Below are 17,699 nucleotides of genomic sequence, written 5' to 3' on the forward strand. Positions count from 1 at the left end.
GTGTGGGATGTCAATCAGCATGACATCGGCAGTCACACCCCATCAAAGTAGATAGGAAGAGAAGCTGCTGCTCTGTGGACGAGATGTCAGTAGAAACTGCAGAATCGCCTACTGGAGAGGTCTATGATCGCTCTGTGCTGGTAGAGGTCTTTACTGGGCAGAATAGTTTGATCTCAAACTTGACTTGGTATATCGTCAGCCATTGCTTATTTTGGAAAATCTGCTCGTGTAAAAAAAAAACAAACACTGGACCTAAAATTCAATTTGGAGTAAATAAAACTTTAGAAATGTGTTTATTTCATGTAAACTTAAGGCTGAATTTCAGAGCAGTTCAAATAATGAGAAATGTCTCACTTACAAGTCCGTCTTTTTCCTCTATCACTCTCTGATAATGTCCTGCTAGACAGGTATAGTCCTCAACCTGCTTGCTACACTCCAAGCACTTAAACCCATGGCGTATAAGTCCATATGGATCTGCGTAAAGTGGCATAGCTGGTGGGCCGCAGGAAGAAGACCCAGACCACACTCCAAGTGAGGCTGTTGGTGCGACTGTTCGTTGGTTGGAAGATAAAGGCTGAGTGGCCAGGGCAGAGGCAATTAAAGGAGGAGTCACCAGCATCTGTTCTGAAGAAATAGGCCTCATCATCAGCTGTGAACACTGCATAATCAGTCCTTTGCTTTTGTGTTCTCTGGCATGACCTAGCAAACTGCATTTGTTGTAGAACTGGACCATTTTAGTGCACTGAGTGCACATGACTTCAATATGGATACTTCGTCTATTATGATGCTGTGCAAGGCTCTTCTCCAAAGCAAAGGAATCTCCACACTCCAGACAATTGTAACCTGTAGGCGGCAGAGTAATATTGCTATCAGGAGGTGGGCATAAATTTGGAGTATAGGTTGGGACAGGATTAGCACTATGCAAAAGTTTATTAAAAGCATCTACAATAACAGGCGCTGCCATTTTAACTTGGTGTACCAGTGGCACGGACATAGGAGTTCCTTGCGTCTGTCTCACTGTTGTGGTCTTCACTGCCACAGTAGAAGTGACACTATTAGGGACCAAGTTAAGGTTGGCAAGGTGAACAGCCTTGGGGAGCAAGCTGGTTGAGTTAGATGCAGTCTTGGTGGAAGCTGTTGACTGCTTCTTGTTCTGAGAGATGTTGGAGGACTTTGCCGTGCCACTGCCTGGATTCTGATGACCTGAACCTTGCACTCCTTTTTTCTTATCCCCTTTAGAATTTGATAACTGAGTGCCAGCAGCATTTTGTCCTTGGACACTAGTTGTACTTTTTCCAGAATTCCTTGTTCTATCCTTTTCTGGGTCAGTCACTTCTACCAAGGGCACAGATTTGACATCTTCCCCAGATGAATTTTCCCCAGGAATATCCTCAGGAGATTTAACCAAATCATCTGATTCTACTTCTGGCAAAATCCGAGTTACAGTTCTTTTGATCTCACCTGATGACATTTTTATTGTTTTTATTCTTACTTTTGGAATTGCAGGAGGAGAACCAGCACAAACCGAAGGAGAGTCTTTACTACTTGTGTCACTGCAGACACTCATGGGGCTGTCAGGGTTTTTAATAATCTTCTTGACTACTTCCAGAGGACTTCGTGGACTCTTAGGAGACTTTGGCATCTTTGGACTACCCTTAATACTTTCTTTCAATGTGACACCAACGTCTTTAGAAGTATTTAAAGATTCCTCCTTAGGGACCACCGCAACTTTTTTAGCCTGCAAGGCCACCAAAGCAGCTACACAAGATGATAATTTAGAATGAGCAGGTTTAATCCGCTGCCTAGGTGGCACAGATGAAGACAGAGTTGATGTACCTGCTGGCTCACTAAAAGAGTCCCCTGGACCAGAAAATACTTTCTCCTGAGGATTGCTGTTGTCCTGAGCATCCCTAAAAGGCATAGATGAACCAAGAAAACTGCTGTTTTTGTCTATACCTCGGGTTTGCTCAGATCTATCCTTCTCTGCTTCCATGCAGTCAGATTTCTGCTCTTTTTTACAGTATTCATCAAACATACTGAGCTCTGGTTCTGAGGGCTTTCCTAGAGAATCGACCATGCATCCTTCTTCAGGTACATACATGGAAGGCTGTGGAAAGTATGGAGACTCTGCTACCTTCTGCTTGCTAAGGACATTATCTTTTGAATCTTCTGGCTCAGGGCTAGAAATAGGGCTAAACTGGGTAAAAGTGGGCAATGGTTCTGCCTTGTGCGATTCTAATTTATCTGTGTAACCCCGTGAGTTGTCCCCATTGATGAATCCTGGTTCAAATTTTACGTAGCCTGGTCCAACTGCATGGGGATCAGGGCCCACTTCAGGGCCTCGAAAACCATTCTGCAGTAAAGTTGGACCCATGTGATTTCCTTCCTTTTCAGATGCCTCAAATGACTCCTGTCGGCTGGTGTTTTTCACAATAACGCTAACTGCTGGAACATCAGGGACAGGCACAGACTGGGCCAAAGACAGATTCTCATCCAAACACATTCCTGATGGTTTGAGATGGTTTTCTTGCTCATCACTTGTTGCTTGGATGGCTTCCTTGGCATCCAAACTTGTAGCATCAGGGATATCAAAAGCGGCAAGAAGATCGTCAAAGTCTGGAGTCTTCATGTCCCCCATGACTGGAAATGTAACGGTAACTGCAATCAAAGAAAAGTAAATGAAATTTAATAGTTTGCCTTATACAGCTATCCTCTTAAAGTTATTTTTTTTTTTTTTTTTTTTTTATAGAAATGTTTTATGAACTGGACAAAACCCATCTTCAGATATTTTCCAGTGCTGAATTATTGCGCTTCCTGCAGTAGTTTAGCTAAAACATTGACTTAAAGAAGCTCTCCTATCACAGTTTTTATCCACTTAATTTATTGTAATTGTCATATTATATGGCACGGTGTACTTAAAATTGTTCATTTTGATTTTTTATCTAGATAATTCTTCTCTTTTCTCTGCTCTTTGTAGAAACAGGAAACCTCTTGTCCCTGCATTTATCATTCCCCTCTTCCAACTCCTTACTCAGCTGCTCCCTCTTCCCCCCACTGCCAGGGACTTTTGCAGTGTCTTATGACTAATACAGGGAAAATTGACCTCCTGTTTCTACATTGAGCTTAGAAGGATTCAGCTAGCCAGCTTTTAATCACGTGATGTCACAGACCTAATGGAAAAGAAAAATTAACTGGGTAGAAGAGCAAAATGAGCAATTGTAAGTACACAGTGTTATATAATATGATGTCTGAAATATATTAGTAGGATATGCATCGATAGGAGTGCATCTTTAACTGCTGCAGCTCTGCTAGTACTCTCCGTGATAAGTTCCTATTATGCAAATCTCCATATTCAAGAGTTCTGGCTATCTCCACCATCAATAAATATCAACTTATTGCCTAGGTAAAGTGTGGATAGAAAGCCATCAATTAATTGTGGGGCTGGAGCCAACAAGAGCTCATGAATAACAGCAACTGCACAGCATTGGCTTAGAGGACAGCAGAGTTGCATCAATAAATCCATTTTCAGCAACAAGGGACACACTTCTGAAATAAGAGTTTCTGTCCTTATATTATGCTGTCCTAGTGACAATCTCCTTTCAAAACAGAATGGCTCATTTAACCCCTTAACAACCAGACCTAGTTTTGGTTTTTCATTTTTTGCTCCCCTTCTTCCCACAGCCACACAGTTGTGGCCAAAAGTATTGACACCCCTTTAATTCTGTCAGATAATACTCAGTTTCTTCCTGAAAATGATTGCAAACACAAATTCTTTGGTATTATCTTCATTTAATTTGTCTTAAATGAAAAAACACAAAAGAGAATGAAGCAAAACATTGATCATTTCACACAAAACTCCAAAAATGGGCCAGACAAAAGTATTGGCACCCTCAGCCTAATACTTGGTTGCACAACCTTTAGCCAAAATAACTGCGACCAACCGCTTCCGGTAACCATCAATGAGTTTCTTACAATGCTCTGCTGGAATTTTAGACCATTCTTCTTTGGCAAACTGCTCCAGGTCCCTGATATTTGAAGGGTGCCTTCTCCAAACTGCCATGTTTAGATCTCTCCACAGGTGTTCTATGGGATTCAGGTCTGGACTCATTGCTGGCCACCTTAGAAGTCTCCAGTGCTTTCTCTCAAACCATTTTCTAGTGCTTTTTGAAGTGTGTTTTGGGTCATTGTCCTGCTGGAAGACCCATGACTTCTGAGGGAGACCCAGCTTTCTCACACTGGGCCCTACATTATGCTGCAAAATTTGTTGGTAGTCTTCTGACTTCATAATGCCATGCACACGGTCAAGCAGTCCAGTGCCAGAGGCAGAAAAGCAACCCCAAAACATCAGGGAACCTCCTCCATGTTTGACTGTAGGGACCGTGTTCTTTTCTTTGAATGCCTCTTTTTTTCTCCTGTAAACTCTATGTTGATGCCTTTGCCCAAAAAGCTCTACTTTTGTCTCATCTGACCAGAGAACATTCTTCCAAAACATTTTAGGCTTTTTCAGGAAAGTTTTGGCAAACTTCAGCCTGGCTTTTTTGTGTCTCGGGGAAAGAAGTGGGGTCTTCCTGGTTCTCCTACCATACAGTCCCTTTTCATTCAGACGCCGACGGATAGTACGGGTTGACACTGCTGTACCCTCGGACTGCAGGGCAGCTTGAACTTGTTTGGATGTTAGTCGAGGTTCTTTATCCAACATCCGCACAATCTTGCGTTGAAATCTCTTGTCAATATTTCTTTTCTGTCCACATCTAGGGAGGTTAGCCACAGTGCCATGGGCTTTAAACTTCTTGATGACGCTGCGCACGGTAGACACAGGAACATTCAGGTCTTTGTAGATGGACTTGTAGCCTTGAGATTGCTCATGCTTCCTCACAATTTGGTTTCTCAAGTCCTCAGACAGTTCTTTGGTCTTCTTTCTTTTCTCAATGCTCAATGTGGTACACACAAGGACACAGGACAGAGGTTGAGTCAACTTTAATCCATCTCAACTGGCTGCAAGTGTGATTTAGTTATTGCCAACACCTGTTAGGTGCCACAGGTAAGTTACAGGTGCTGTTAATTACACAAATTAGAGAAGCATCACATGATTTTTTGAACAGTGCCAATACTTTTGTCCACCTTCTTTTTTATGTTTGGTGTGGAATTATATCCAATTTGGCTTTAGGACAATTCTTTTTGTGTTTTTTCATTTAAGAAATTAAATGAAGATAATAATACCAAAGAATTTGTGTTTGCAATCATTTTCAGGAAGAAACTGAGTATTATCTGACAGAATTGCAGGGGTGTCAATACTTTTGGCCACAACTGTAACTATTTTTTGGTTGAAATGGCAATGTGAGGGCTTGTTTTTTGCAGGATGAGTTATACTTTAGAATGACCATTGACAAAGATGACAATTGGTTTTAGCATGTTGTGTACTCGGAAACGGGGGAAAAAAATTCCAAGTGGTGAAATTGCTAAGAAAAGTGCAATCCCACAGCTGTTTTTTTTCACCATGTTCACTAACTGATAAAACTGACCATCCATTATGATTCTCCAGGTCATTACGAGTTCATAGACACCAAACATGTCTAGGTTCTTTTTTATTTAAGTAGTGAAAAAAAATTCCAAAGCTTGTTAAAAAAAAAAATAATAAATAAATAAAATTGCGCCATTTTCCGATACCCGCAGCGTCTACATTTTTTATGATCTCAGGTTGGGGGAGGGCTTATTTTTTTGCACGCTGAGCTGATGTTTTTAATGATACTATTTTGATGCAGATAAGATCTTTTGATCGCCTGTTATTGCATTTTAATGCAATGTTGCGGCAACCAAAAAAACGTAATTCTGGCTTTTTGAATTTTTTTTCTTGTAACGCCGTTTAGCGATCGGGTTAATTTTTTTTTTATATTGCTAGATCGAGAGATTCTGAACACGGGGATACCAAATAGGTGTTTGTTTTTTATTGTTTTATTTTGAATGGGGCGAAAGGGGGGTGATATGAACTTTTATTGTTTTAAAAAACATGTTTGTTTTTTTTTTGTTTTTTTACTTTAGGCATGCTTAAATAGCCTCCATGAGAGACTAGAAGCTGCCATAACCTGATCGGCTCTGCTACCATACAGGCGATGATCAGATTGCCTGTATGTAGCAGAATTGCTTACTTACTATGAGCGCCGACCACTGGGCAGCACTCTCAGCAATCCGGCATTGACAACCATAGAGGTTTGCAGAAGACCTCTGGTTGTCATGCCAACCCATCGGTGACCCGCGATCACATGATGGGGGTCACCGATCGGCGGATTTTCAGCGTGATTGCCGGAATTACATGTTAAATGCCGCTGGTAGATAGTGCCGGGAAAGATGTTGGCTCACCGCCGGAGCCCACATCAAAGGGAGGAAGTCCGACAGTTGGCGTAAAGGGGTTAACATCTACCAGAGCCAACCCCTTCCCCATCTATGCAAGGACAGGGAAGGAATCTGGCTTAGATATTGAAATGAACAGGTCAGCTAGCCTTCACTTACAGACACGAGTACTCTCCTGTGTCAATCAGAAGCAGGAAGTGGAACTGCCACGAACCCAACATGGAAGCTGGAGATCAAGGTGCTTTTCGAAGTATATTAGTCATAAATCTATCCACTTTAAAACCACTAAGAGCTAACTAACAATCACTATTCCAGTTGTCATAACCATGGATATCTAAGCTACTGCAATGCCTGCACATGAGGTAAGCTACAAAGCAAGTTAGAAGAACTATACTACATTTCTAATTGCAGGTTTATTGATAACATTATTAGGCTGGTTTCACATTAGCGCTTTTTAAGCGCACGCACGGCCGGGGGTAGCTCCGCCCCCGAGCCGGCTCTCTGCCCGGCGTGCCCGCCCCTTGCTTGTAGCGCCGCCTCCTAGTGCACAGCGGCGCCTGCGATCGGCGCACCCTATCTTTAGCATAGGGTGCGCAGATCGTGCGCAGGCCGTGCGCTAGTTGCGCTTTGACCTGCGCTGCGCACTTTTGACGGTGCGCCGTGCGCGCCAAAATCAAACTTTTCGGATTTTGGCGCGCACGGCGCACCGTCAAAAGTGCGCAGCGCAGGTCAAAGCGCAACGATCTGCGCACCCTATGCTAAAGATAGGGTGCGCCGATCGCAGGCGCCGCTGTGCGCTAGGAGGCGGCGCTACAAGCAAGGGGCGGGCACGCCGGGCAGAGAGCCGGCTTGGGGGCGGAGCTACCCCCGGCCGTGCGTGCGCTTAAAAAGCGCTAATGTGAAACCAGCCTTACACCTACTACACATAGGGATAGGATCTTAGAGATGGGAATACCCTTTTAAATCAGGGCTGTGGATGCAATCGGTAAGCCAAACCTCTGACGCCTCAATTTCTCTGATTCCCGACTACTGAGCAGGTGCATAAAGTGCAGCACAGATTCATCTCAACTAAAAGCAGAGATCCTTAGATCAGGAACAGAACTGACATTTATAGGACATTTCATAACTTTCCCAAATTATGAAAACATTTACAGCACATCCTGCATCGTACTTCTGTCCTCAATTTACAATATATTTTAGAAATCAGACAGTCCATTTTATACCAACTGGCTCAGACTCCATAGCATGGCCTTTACTGAACCATCATTTACGATAATTGTGTGAATAGGTTGAGCGATTGAAGGATGTAACCAAAAACGTTCGTTCATCGCATTAAATCGTTTATGTGCTGAACATAAATACACTTCAGATTATCTGCCTGTGTGAACACTGTGCACCATGTTCGATGTAACAATGGCTATTCAATCATTTCATTATAATTATTCTCATCCTATATAGACACTTGTCTGACATTGTTTGCTGGTTATGAGTTACAATCACATCAATACTACAATAATGTTATACGGTGTACATGATTTTGGGTGATGTGCTGCATACTGTAAGGTGTATTGTACCTGATTGTCGTGAGGCTGTGTGCTATAATAGTGTTATATACTGTACATGATTGTTGGTTGTGTGATATATACTGCAAGGTGTATTGTACCTGACTGTTGTGAGGCTGCCAGGCCTGCCGCCACACACACTCCACTCCCTTCCGATATTCAATGGTATTTGCGTCTTTTAGACGCTAAGGGTATGTTCCCACAGTCAGTAAACGCTGCGGGTTGGACGCTCCGTATCTCTACAGCATCAAACCCGCAGGGTACAGATGTTACAGCATAGTGGATGGCATTTCATGAAATCCCATCTCTACTATGCATCCTGAGAAGCCTCTGGCTTCCATGCGGAGATGCACATGGGGCGCGTCTTTCCAGACCGCACGTCAATTTATGTAGCAGAGACGCTCCGTCTCCGCTGTGTAAATTACCCATTCACTATCATTAGATGCGGTAAAACCGCAATATCTTCTTTGTCATGTGTATTAAGTGCGGAAATGCAGCTTAACACACGTGTACTAACTTAAACAATGTCGTACCTTGTTTCAGCTGGAGGTTCAAGCCCACTGCAGTTCTCACAATGAGCTGATCGCGAGAGCTGTCGTGCACGTGACCTCCGGGGATGTGGTTATCTCCGGTCACTAGTCAAGTTCTCACGATCACCTGACCGCGAGAACTGCAGTGCACTTGACCGCCGGGGACAGTTATCTCCGGTGATCATCTTCAAGCTCCGCTGTGTCAGGATGTCATGTTGAGTGGTGGCATAATGCCACCGTTCAGCCAAAGGCATCTAGATGTAGCAGAGCTGGACTTGTCGTGGGAGAGTATTATATCTTCTCGGTGGACAGGTAAGGATATTGTTGCTTTTTTTATTTCATTTCTCTTCCAGGAGATTGAGTGCATTGGTAAAATAGGCAGTAAGTATGGTTTAATTAAGATCTATTAAAGGAGTCTGTGTCATTATTTCAATTAAAAGACTTTATTCTGGCTGTGTCTTTATTTACCATACTGTATAACTGTACGATTAGTAATGAATAGATGTCTTATAGACACCTCTCCATTACCAAGCCATGGGCTTGATGTCACCTGACAATACAAAGGTGACATCAACCCCACAAATATTACCCCACTTGCTACCGCTACAGTGCAAGTGGGAACAGCTGGGTAAAGTGCCACAATTGGCGCATCTTTGGATGTGCCAATTGTGGGGCAGCTGTGGGCTTCTATTTTTAGGATGGTGAGGGCCAAAATCCATGGGCCTCGCTAGCCTGAGAATACCAGGCCTCAGCTGTCTGCTTTTTCCTTGGCTGGTGTGAGAATCATGTGGGAATAGTGGATGAGGGCAGGTATATCTCACCCAGATTCCTCTCCTATGTGGCCTAGTCTGGTCAGTATCGCACCTGCTTACTAATGGATAATGGGAGGTGGATATATAAGGATGCAAGGTGGTTGTGTGAGTGTCTCAGCCTGGGAACACAGAGAGCCTGTCTGTGTGAGAGACACACACGTGAGTGGAAGCAGTGCCCACTGCAACTGTGGTTTGGCTGGACGGGAGAAGCCCGCCAGTTGGTAGTTAGGTTGTACTTTGTTTAGTTAGTGCCGGACAGGCAAGGATTTGTTTTATGTTTTATTTCTTTTATGCATTGCTTTCACCATTAATAAACCTGACCCAGAGTCAGTTATACCCGAATCCCAGCTCTGCGCCTGAGTTTTATGCTGAACGCACGTGACCTTTGACCCCAGCAAAGGCGATCCCGGAGTGTTTTATCACATTGTGGTGGAGAACGCGGGCATCACGTTGCAAGCATGAGCATGGAGGACGTGGTGAAAGCGCTGGTACAGTCCACCGCCGTCCAGCAAGAAGCTAATCGGGTGATGATGGCCCAGCTGAAGGAGTTGGTGGACATGACGGCTACCGATCGTTCGCTTCTCCAGCAGGTGGCGCAGCGCTTGGCAAGCTTACCTGAGCTTAACCTGGAAGCCGAGTCGAGAGTGATTCACGTGAGTCGGTACTGGCAGAAAATGACGCCTGATGATGACGTCGAGGCATACCTGACCACGTTTGAACGGACGGCGGTGCGAGAAAAATGGCCGAAGGCACGATGGGCCGGCCTGATTGCCCCGTTTCTTTCCGGTGAGGCCCAAAAGGCGTATTATGACCTGGAACCTGAAGCTGCGCAGGACTTTGACAAATTGAAAGCCGAGATCTTGGCCCGGCTGGGAGTGACGACCGCTGTCCGTGCACAGAGAGTGCATCAATGGACTTATCAGCCGGATAAACCACCGCGGTCCCAGATGTTCGACCTGATCCACGTGACGAAGAAGTGGCTACAACCCGAGGTGTTGACAGCGCCAGAGATAATCCAGAGAGTCGTCCTGGACAAGTACCTGAGAGCCCTACCACCAGCCCTGAGGAAGTGGGTAAGCCATGGAAATCCTACGACGGCAGATCAACTGGTGGATCTGGTTGAACGTTACTCCGTGGCGGAAGGACTCCGTGACGACGCTACCCCACCTCGTTCTTCATCGTCTCCACGTGGAACCGGTAAGACTGTTCCAGGGAGTAGGGGAGATGGAAAAATCCCTAAGACAGTGGGGGAGGAAAACGGGACTGCCCGCACTGCGAGGCCGAGAGTAACGAACTATGGTCTTAGCAAGGGGCCCGTTAGGTGTTTCCGCTGCCAAGAGATGGGACATATTGCTGCGAACTGTCCGGTCACTACTGAACCCATGCAGTGCGATTTCACAGACGCTAAAAACCGCATGTCTATGGTTGCACGGGTAGTGAGTGTGAATGCCGGTCAAAAGGATGTGGAAAAACACTTGTGTGATTTAACTGTTGATGGCAAAAATGTGGTGGCATTGTTAGACTCGGGAAGTGTGGTGACTCTGGTGAAGGCCAGTCTGGTGTCAGCCCCGACTGGACCATCAGACAAATTTTCTGTAACGTGTGTGCATGGAGACACCTGTTCGTACCTCACCACGGTCATATGCATTACTACTTCCTATGGGTCTGTGCAACATAAAGTGGGACTCGTCCCGGCGTTATTGCATGATGTTATCCTGGGCCGGGATTTTCCCCACTTCTGGCAATTGTGGGAGAATCAGTTGATGCCCTCGGGTAATAGTGTACATGATTCTTCTCCCAGGGCGTGTGGGGGTCTCGAACCCCTGGAAGATGTCTCCTCGGAAGACTCGGGGGAAGAGTCTGCGGGAAATGACCTGCAGTTCCCGTTTTCAGTCATGGCGGGTGATACGGAGAAGACCGGGGAAGAGGAGGAGGCCGACAGCCGTCCACCTCCCCGTTTGCCGGATTTAGAAGTTCAGAAAGATGACTTCCAAAGCGAGCAAATAAAGGATCCTACCCTTTCTCAGGCTAGGACAAATGTAAAAGTGATAAATGGGGTACCCGTCGAACCTGGCTCTAGGCTGGCATATCCTTACATGATTCTGGAGAATGATTTACTCTATCAGATAGAGAAAAAGGGGGAAGATACGGTGCAACTATTAGTCGTGCCAAAACCCTACCGGCGGCAGGTGCTGGACCTGGCCCACGGACATGTGATGGGAGGTCACCTGGGAGTCCAGAAAACCACCGAAAGGATATTACACTGTTTTGTTTGGCCAGGCATGCATCACGATATTCGTGTATATTGTGAGTCTTGTCCTGACTGCCAAGCCTCTGCACCTAAGCCCCGGTTCTGTAGCCCTTTGGTACCCCTACCTATTATTGAAGTCCCGTTTGAGAGGATTGGGATGGATTTAGTTGGGCCCCTTCCACGGTCTGCACGTGGACACCAACATATCCTGGTCATCTTGGATTATGCCACCCGTTACCCAGAGGCCATCCCTTTGCGTAACACGGCCACCAAGACGATTGCTAAGGAACTGGTGCATGTGTTTAGCCGGGTCGGTATACCAAAACAGATACTCACCGACCAGGGGACCCCCTTTATGTCCAGGATAATGAAGGAGCTCTGCCGATTGTTACAAATCGAACCGTTACGCACATCCGTGTATCACCCTCAAACAGACGGGTTGGTTGAACAGTTCAATAAAACTCTGAAGCAGATGCTGAGAAAGGTGATAGACAAGGATGGGAAGAACTGGGACTATTTACTTCCGTATTTGCTTTTTTCCATCAGGGAAGTACCCCAGTCTTCCACGGGATTCTCGCCTTTCGAGTTATTGTACGCCCGACGTCCTCGCGGACTGTTAGACGTTGCAAAAGAAACCTGGGAGGGTCAGGTCACTCCGTTTAAAACAGTGATAGATCACGTCACACAAATGCAGGACCGTATTGCGGCTGTTATGCCTATCGTCAAAGAACACATGATACAGGCTCAAGGAGCCCAAAAAAGAATCTATGATAGGGGCGCCAAGATCCGTACGTTTGCACCCGGAGATAGGGTGTTGATCCTGGTCCCCACGGTGGACAGTAAGTTCCTGGCAAAGTGGCAGGGCCCCTTTGAGATCAAGGAAAGAGTTGGTGAAGTAAACTACAAAGTATACCAGGCAGGTAAACGGAAACCTGAGCAGATTTATCATGTAAATCTGATAAAGCCCTGGAAGGATCGGTCTGCCTTGTCAGCGGAGCTGGCCCGTCCTGTCTGCTCGCATACCGTACCGGAGATACGGGTTGCAGAGACTCTCTCGGAGCGGCAAAAGACGGAAGTCAGGCAGTTTCTACTTCACAACCAAAAGTTTTTCTCAGAAAAACCCGGGCAGACTATGCTAATGAAACATGACATCGTAACGGAACCTGGTGTCACAGTTCACGTAAAGCCCTACCGAATCCCGGAAGCGCGCCGTGAAGCCGTTTCCCGAGAAGTGAAGGCAATGTTAGAGTTAGGAGTCATTGAGGAATCGCACAGTGCGTGGTCCAGCCCGATTGTGCTAATTCCTAAACCGGACGGCACCATCCGGTTCTGCAATGACTTCAGGAAACTGAATGCGGTCTCAAAATTTGATGCCTACCCTATGCCCCGGGTCGATGAGTTAATAGATCGGTTAGGAAAAGCCCGGTATATTACGACCCTAGACCTAACAAAGGGGTATTGGCAGATCCCTCTGGCGGAGGCTGCCAGAGAAAAGACGGCATTTGCTACCCCAGAAGGTGTTGTTAAACCCCAGGTTGATAAGATTCAGGCGGTTCAGGACTGGCCACAACCTGTCAACAAGAAGCAGGTGCAAGCCTTCCTGGGGATCGCCGGTTATTATCGCCGGTTCATACCCAATTTTGCAGCCATCGCTACCCCCCTGACGGATCTTACAAAAGGGAAAGACTCCGTCATGATTAAATGGAGTTTAGCGGCTGAAGAAGCCTTCCATAGCCTAAACCGGGCACTTTGCTCTCAGCCCGTACTGGTGACTCCAGACTTCCGCAGCGAGTTTGTGGTACAAACGGATGCCTCTGATACCGGTATCGGGGCCGTACTCTCACAAGTGAGGGACGGAGTGGAACACCCAGTCCTCTATCTCAGCAGGAAGCTGAATAAACACGAGCAAAGGTATGCAGTCGTGGAAAAAGAGTGCCTAGCCATTAAGTGGGCTCTAGAGGCCCTCAAATATTACCTGGTGAGCCGAAAGTTCAGGCTGATCACTGACCATGCCCCTCTCAAGTGGATGCACTTGAACAAGGAACGGAATAGCCGGGTGACCCGGTGGTTCCTTGCCCTGCAGGCCTACACTTTTACGGTGGAGCACCGCCCAGGGGTACAGATGGGGAATGCAGATGCCCTGTCCCGAGTGCACTGTTTGGCGGGTGTCATTGCTCGACCAGAGTGGTCTGAGCAGAAGGGGGGGATATGTGAGAATCATGTGGGAATAGTGGATGAGGGCAGGTATATCTCGCCCAGATTCCTCTCCTATGTGGCCTAGTCTGGTCAGTATCGCACCTGCTTACTAATGGATAATGGGAGGTGGATATATAAGGATGCAAGGTGGTTGTGTGAGTGTCTCAGCCTGGGAACACAGAGAGCCTGTCTGTGTGAGAGACACACACGTGAGTTGAAGCAGTGCCCACTGCAACTGTGGTTTGGCTGGACGGGAGAAGCCCGCCAGTTGGTAGTTAGGTTGTACTTTGTTTAGTTAGTGCCGGACAGGCAAGGATTTGTTTTATGTTTTATTTCTTTTATGCATTGCTTTCACCATTAATAAACCTGACCCAGAGTCAGTTATACCCGAATCCCAGCTCTGCGCCTGAGTTTTATGCTGAACGCACGTGACCTTTGACCCCAGCAAAGGCGATCCCGGAGTGTTTTATCACACTGGTTAACAAAAAATAGGGGACCCCACGACATTTTTTTGGGAGGGGATCCCACTATTTTTGCTAACCTTCCAATGTAAGCAGACTGCTGCGGCCTGGTATTATCAGGCTGGCAAGGTTCATGGTTATCAGATCCTTACCAGTCTGAAATATGAATACATATTCTGCAGAGGGGCAGTGTGTGAGTGTGTAATATAAATGTATGTATATATATTTTGCTTACTGTAAGTGATTTGTATTTTGATGTAACCCCATCTCTCTCATGTACAGCACCATGGAATTAATGGTGCTATATAAATAATAATATACATACAACTTTTTTGCAGAGGGGCAGTGTGTGTGTGTGTACACATATATATATATATATATATATACATATATATATATACACACACACACACACACACACTGCCCCTCTGCTAAAAAAAAAATATATATATATATATATATATATATATATATATATATATATATATATATATATATATATATATATATAATGTGTGTGTATTTTGCAGAGGGGCTGTGTGTATATGTTTTACGTATATATACATATAATTTTGCAGAGGGGCTGTACAAGTGTGTATTTTGCACAGGGGTAGTGGGTGTGTGTTTAAGGGGGAGTATTTTGCAGGTCTTCTGTGATGTGATGTTAAATTGCCGTATTGGCACTTACTGAAAAATAAGTAGATTTTGGGTTGCCGTTTCGGCACTTGGTCTCTAAAAGGTTCGCCATCACTGTGCTATATACTGTAAGGTGTATGTATTATGCCTGACAGTTGTGAGGTTGTGTGACATAATCGTGTTATATACTGTACATGATTGTGAGCGATGTGCTATATAATGGAAGGTGCGCTATATAGGACTTGTGGGCTGTGTGATATAGTAGTGTTATATAGTGTACATGATTATGGGAAACACGGTATATAATGGAAGGTGTGTTATAAATACCTGTTGTAGGGCTGTGCAATATTATGGCAGTGTTATAGTTCAAATAATTGCGAGGCAGTGAACTATATACAGGGAGCGGGTCAGATGTGTTCTTCTCTTGCAGACATACAGGTAGTGCACAGTCCCTCTTTACTACACCTTATAGCCCCAAAGCCTGGCTCAGTCCATCATGTTCTACTAGATGAGATCAGGGCCCACACCTTTTTTGCCAGGTTCATTAGTACACGACCAAACAGCAGGACTGCTTGTAGCACAGCTGCCAGCAAACATTACACGGTTAACAGACACAGCAGAGACCACCACATTACAAAAACAACCTACAGCGATACAGCCGCACTGCCTCACCAACACCGACAAGCATCACACCCACCTTTTCTGATGGCTCTTCACCGTTGATCCCAATATTAGCTCTGCCCAAAGGGAGTGGGAGTGGGGTTTAACAAAAATTATTGATATTGACCAACATCAATATCGTGGGAACTAAAACAGCCATACTGGATATGCTACAGCAGTTCTGCGACGATGTTAGCTTACTCACAGCAGATAAATGTGCATACCCACACGAACAGAATCATTGTATTGACGCAAGAAATTATATGATCAGCTAAGAACTAACATTTATCACCAAAGTCTTATGGGCCATAATTATAGAAACATTAGTCCGGCTATGGAGAACTCATGGACGGAATAGAACAAGATCGCACAGTAACACACCGGAAACATTTCTTCTAACACAATTCCTGCAATTTCTAGTGGCACAAATTAGTCATTTCCTATTCATGACTTCCATGGAAGTTACGGAGGTGGTTAATTATTCACACTGAGTGAAAACTGGAGACTTACCTGGTAGTGCTAATGCATGGCTCCACTTGATGTAGATGCCGCACACTAACCCTGGAAGACACAAACCCAGAAGAAAAACCGTGAGGGCTATGGAAGGCAATCGTATAATGCACTGCAAATAGTGATCACAGTAGGAGGCCATACAGCGAAGATTCACAAATGAGCATCTAGCTCACTTATTCCTCTTTACCGCCCTAAACGTGTACACTCAATTGAGCGTGCATGTGTTCTCAAAGGGGGAAAGTGCTCCAAGCCTCTGCCAGCGTTTACCTTTCTGAAGAACAAAATCATGAGGCAAGCTGCAATTAACATGCCTGACCCTCGCCTGGTCATATAATGCACCCAATCCTAGTGTACATCCTCACCTGTGCTCAGTAAATGATCGGTTAATTAGTGGGTGTGTATAAAAAGAAACCCAGCACCCTAGACCTTCACTTGAGCTGCAACTTGAGCTCTGACAACATGCCAAAAATCCACCCTGCGACCAAAGCCTAGATTATCAAGAGGCTGAAGACCAGATCCACTGCAGAGGTGGCTGGCACCTTTAATATGTCTCAGCGTCAAGTACAAAGAATTAAAAAAAAAAAAAAAAAAATTTGAAGAGACTGGAGATGTGTTTGACAAGCCCAGGTCCGGCAGACCCGACAAGACAACTGCTCAGGAGGAACATTTGTTGGTTAGAAAATCCAAATCAATCCCCTCTTCCACTGCAGCAGAGCTCCAACAGGCCTGGTCATCTCAGGTCCCTGTGTCAACTAGAACAGTTTGTAGGATTCTGTCTCGAAATGGCCTCCATGGTGGAATCAGTGCCCAGAAGCCAGCACTAAGCAAATGGCAAATAAAAACTGTGTGGCATTTGCAAAGTCCCACAGCCTGCTAAACAGATGGACGCTGGAAAAGTGGCAGTAGGTAGATTTCTCTGATGAATCTTCAGTGGAATTAAACCACAGCTGCCGCAAATACTGCAGGAGACCTACTGGGGCCCGTAAGGATCCAAAATACACCCAGAAAAGTTAAATTTGGTGGTGGAAAGATCATGGTCTGATGTTACATTCAGTATGGGGGTGTACGAAACATTTGCAAGGTGGAAGGCAATATCAATAGCCTAAAATATCAAGAACTATTAGCTACCTCTTATATTCCAAAACCTACAAAAGACAAAATGAAGAAAAACCTGCTATAATTAAATAAGTAAAAAGCAAAAGTGCATTTAACCGGTTCCCGACCTGTGACACAGCGTATGCGTCATGAAAGTCGGTGCCAATCCGACCTATGACGCATACCCTGTGTCATGAATTCAAAGCCCCCCTGCGGGTCGGGTGACCGGGGTCACTGAAAGGTCACCTGACCCGCAGATACAGGGGGCTTTGTAATTCACCACAGGGGGCGTCGCTTCGCCCCCACGTGGCTACGATCGCTCTGATTGGCTGTTTCACTTTTAACAGCCAATCAGAGCGATAGTAATATTTCATCAATGAAAATTGATGAAATATTACAATCCAGCCATGGCCGATGCTGCAGTAGCATCGGACATGGCTGGAGACACCGATTCGACCCCCCCACCGGCGATCGCCCCCCCGCCACTGAATGACAGTGGCGATCTGCCGCTGCTGTCATCATCTGTCCCCCCTCCCATTCCCTCCGCTCCCCGCCAGCTTCCGATAACCCCCTCACCCACTCTCACCGCCCCTGGCACCTTCTAAGTCCCCCGTCGCTCCCGGTGTCCGCCGGGT

At 45.6% G+C, this 17,699-nt stretch overlaps 1 protein-coding gene across 1 annotated transcript in view; it reads right to left on the bottom strand.

Moving 5' to 3' along the window:
• Positions 1 to 17,699, bottom strand: part of ZNF592 (zinc finger protein 592) — a 70,902-nt gene that overhangs the window by 36,492 nt on the left and 16,711 nt on the right. Inside the window, exons 2-3 of the mRNA XM_073579363.1 lie at positions 15,967 to 16,017; positions 359 to 2,658 (exon numbers count right to left, since the gene is read on the bottom strand). Coding sequence (XP_073435464.1) covers positions 359 to 2,638 — 2,280 coding nt within the window. The 5' untranslated portion in view covers positions 2,639 to 2,658; positions 15,967 to 16,017. The remainder of the gene's footprint in view (positions 1 to 358; positions 2,659 to 15,966; positions 16,018 to 17,699) is intronic.

Source organism: Dendrobates tinctorius, unplaced genomic scaffold (genome assembly GCF_039654945.1).
Source record: "Dendrobates tinctorius isolate UK_male_01 unplaced genomic scaffold, ASM3965494v1 ptg000062l, whole genome shotgun sequence".
In the NCBI taxonomy this organism is placed as follows: domain Eukaryota; kingdom Metazoa; phylum Chordata; class Amphibia; order Anura; family Dendrobatidae; genus Dendrobates; species Dendrobates tinctorius.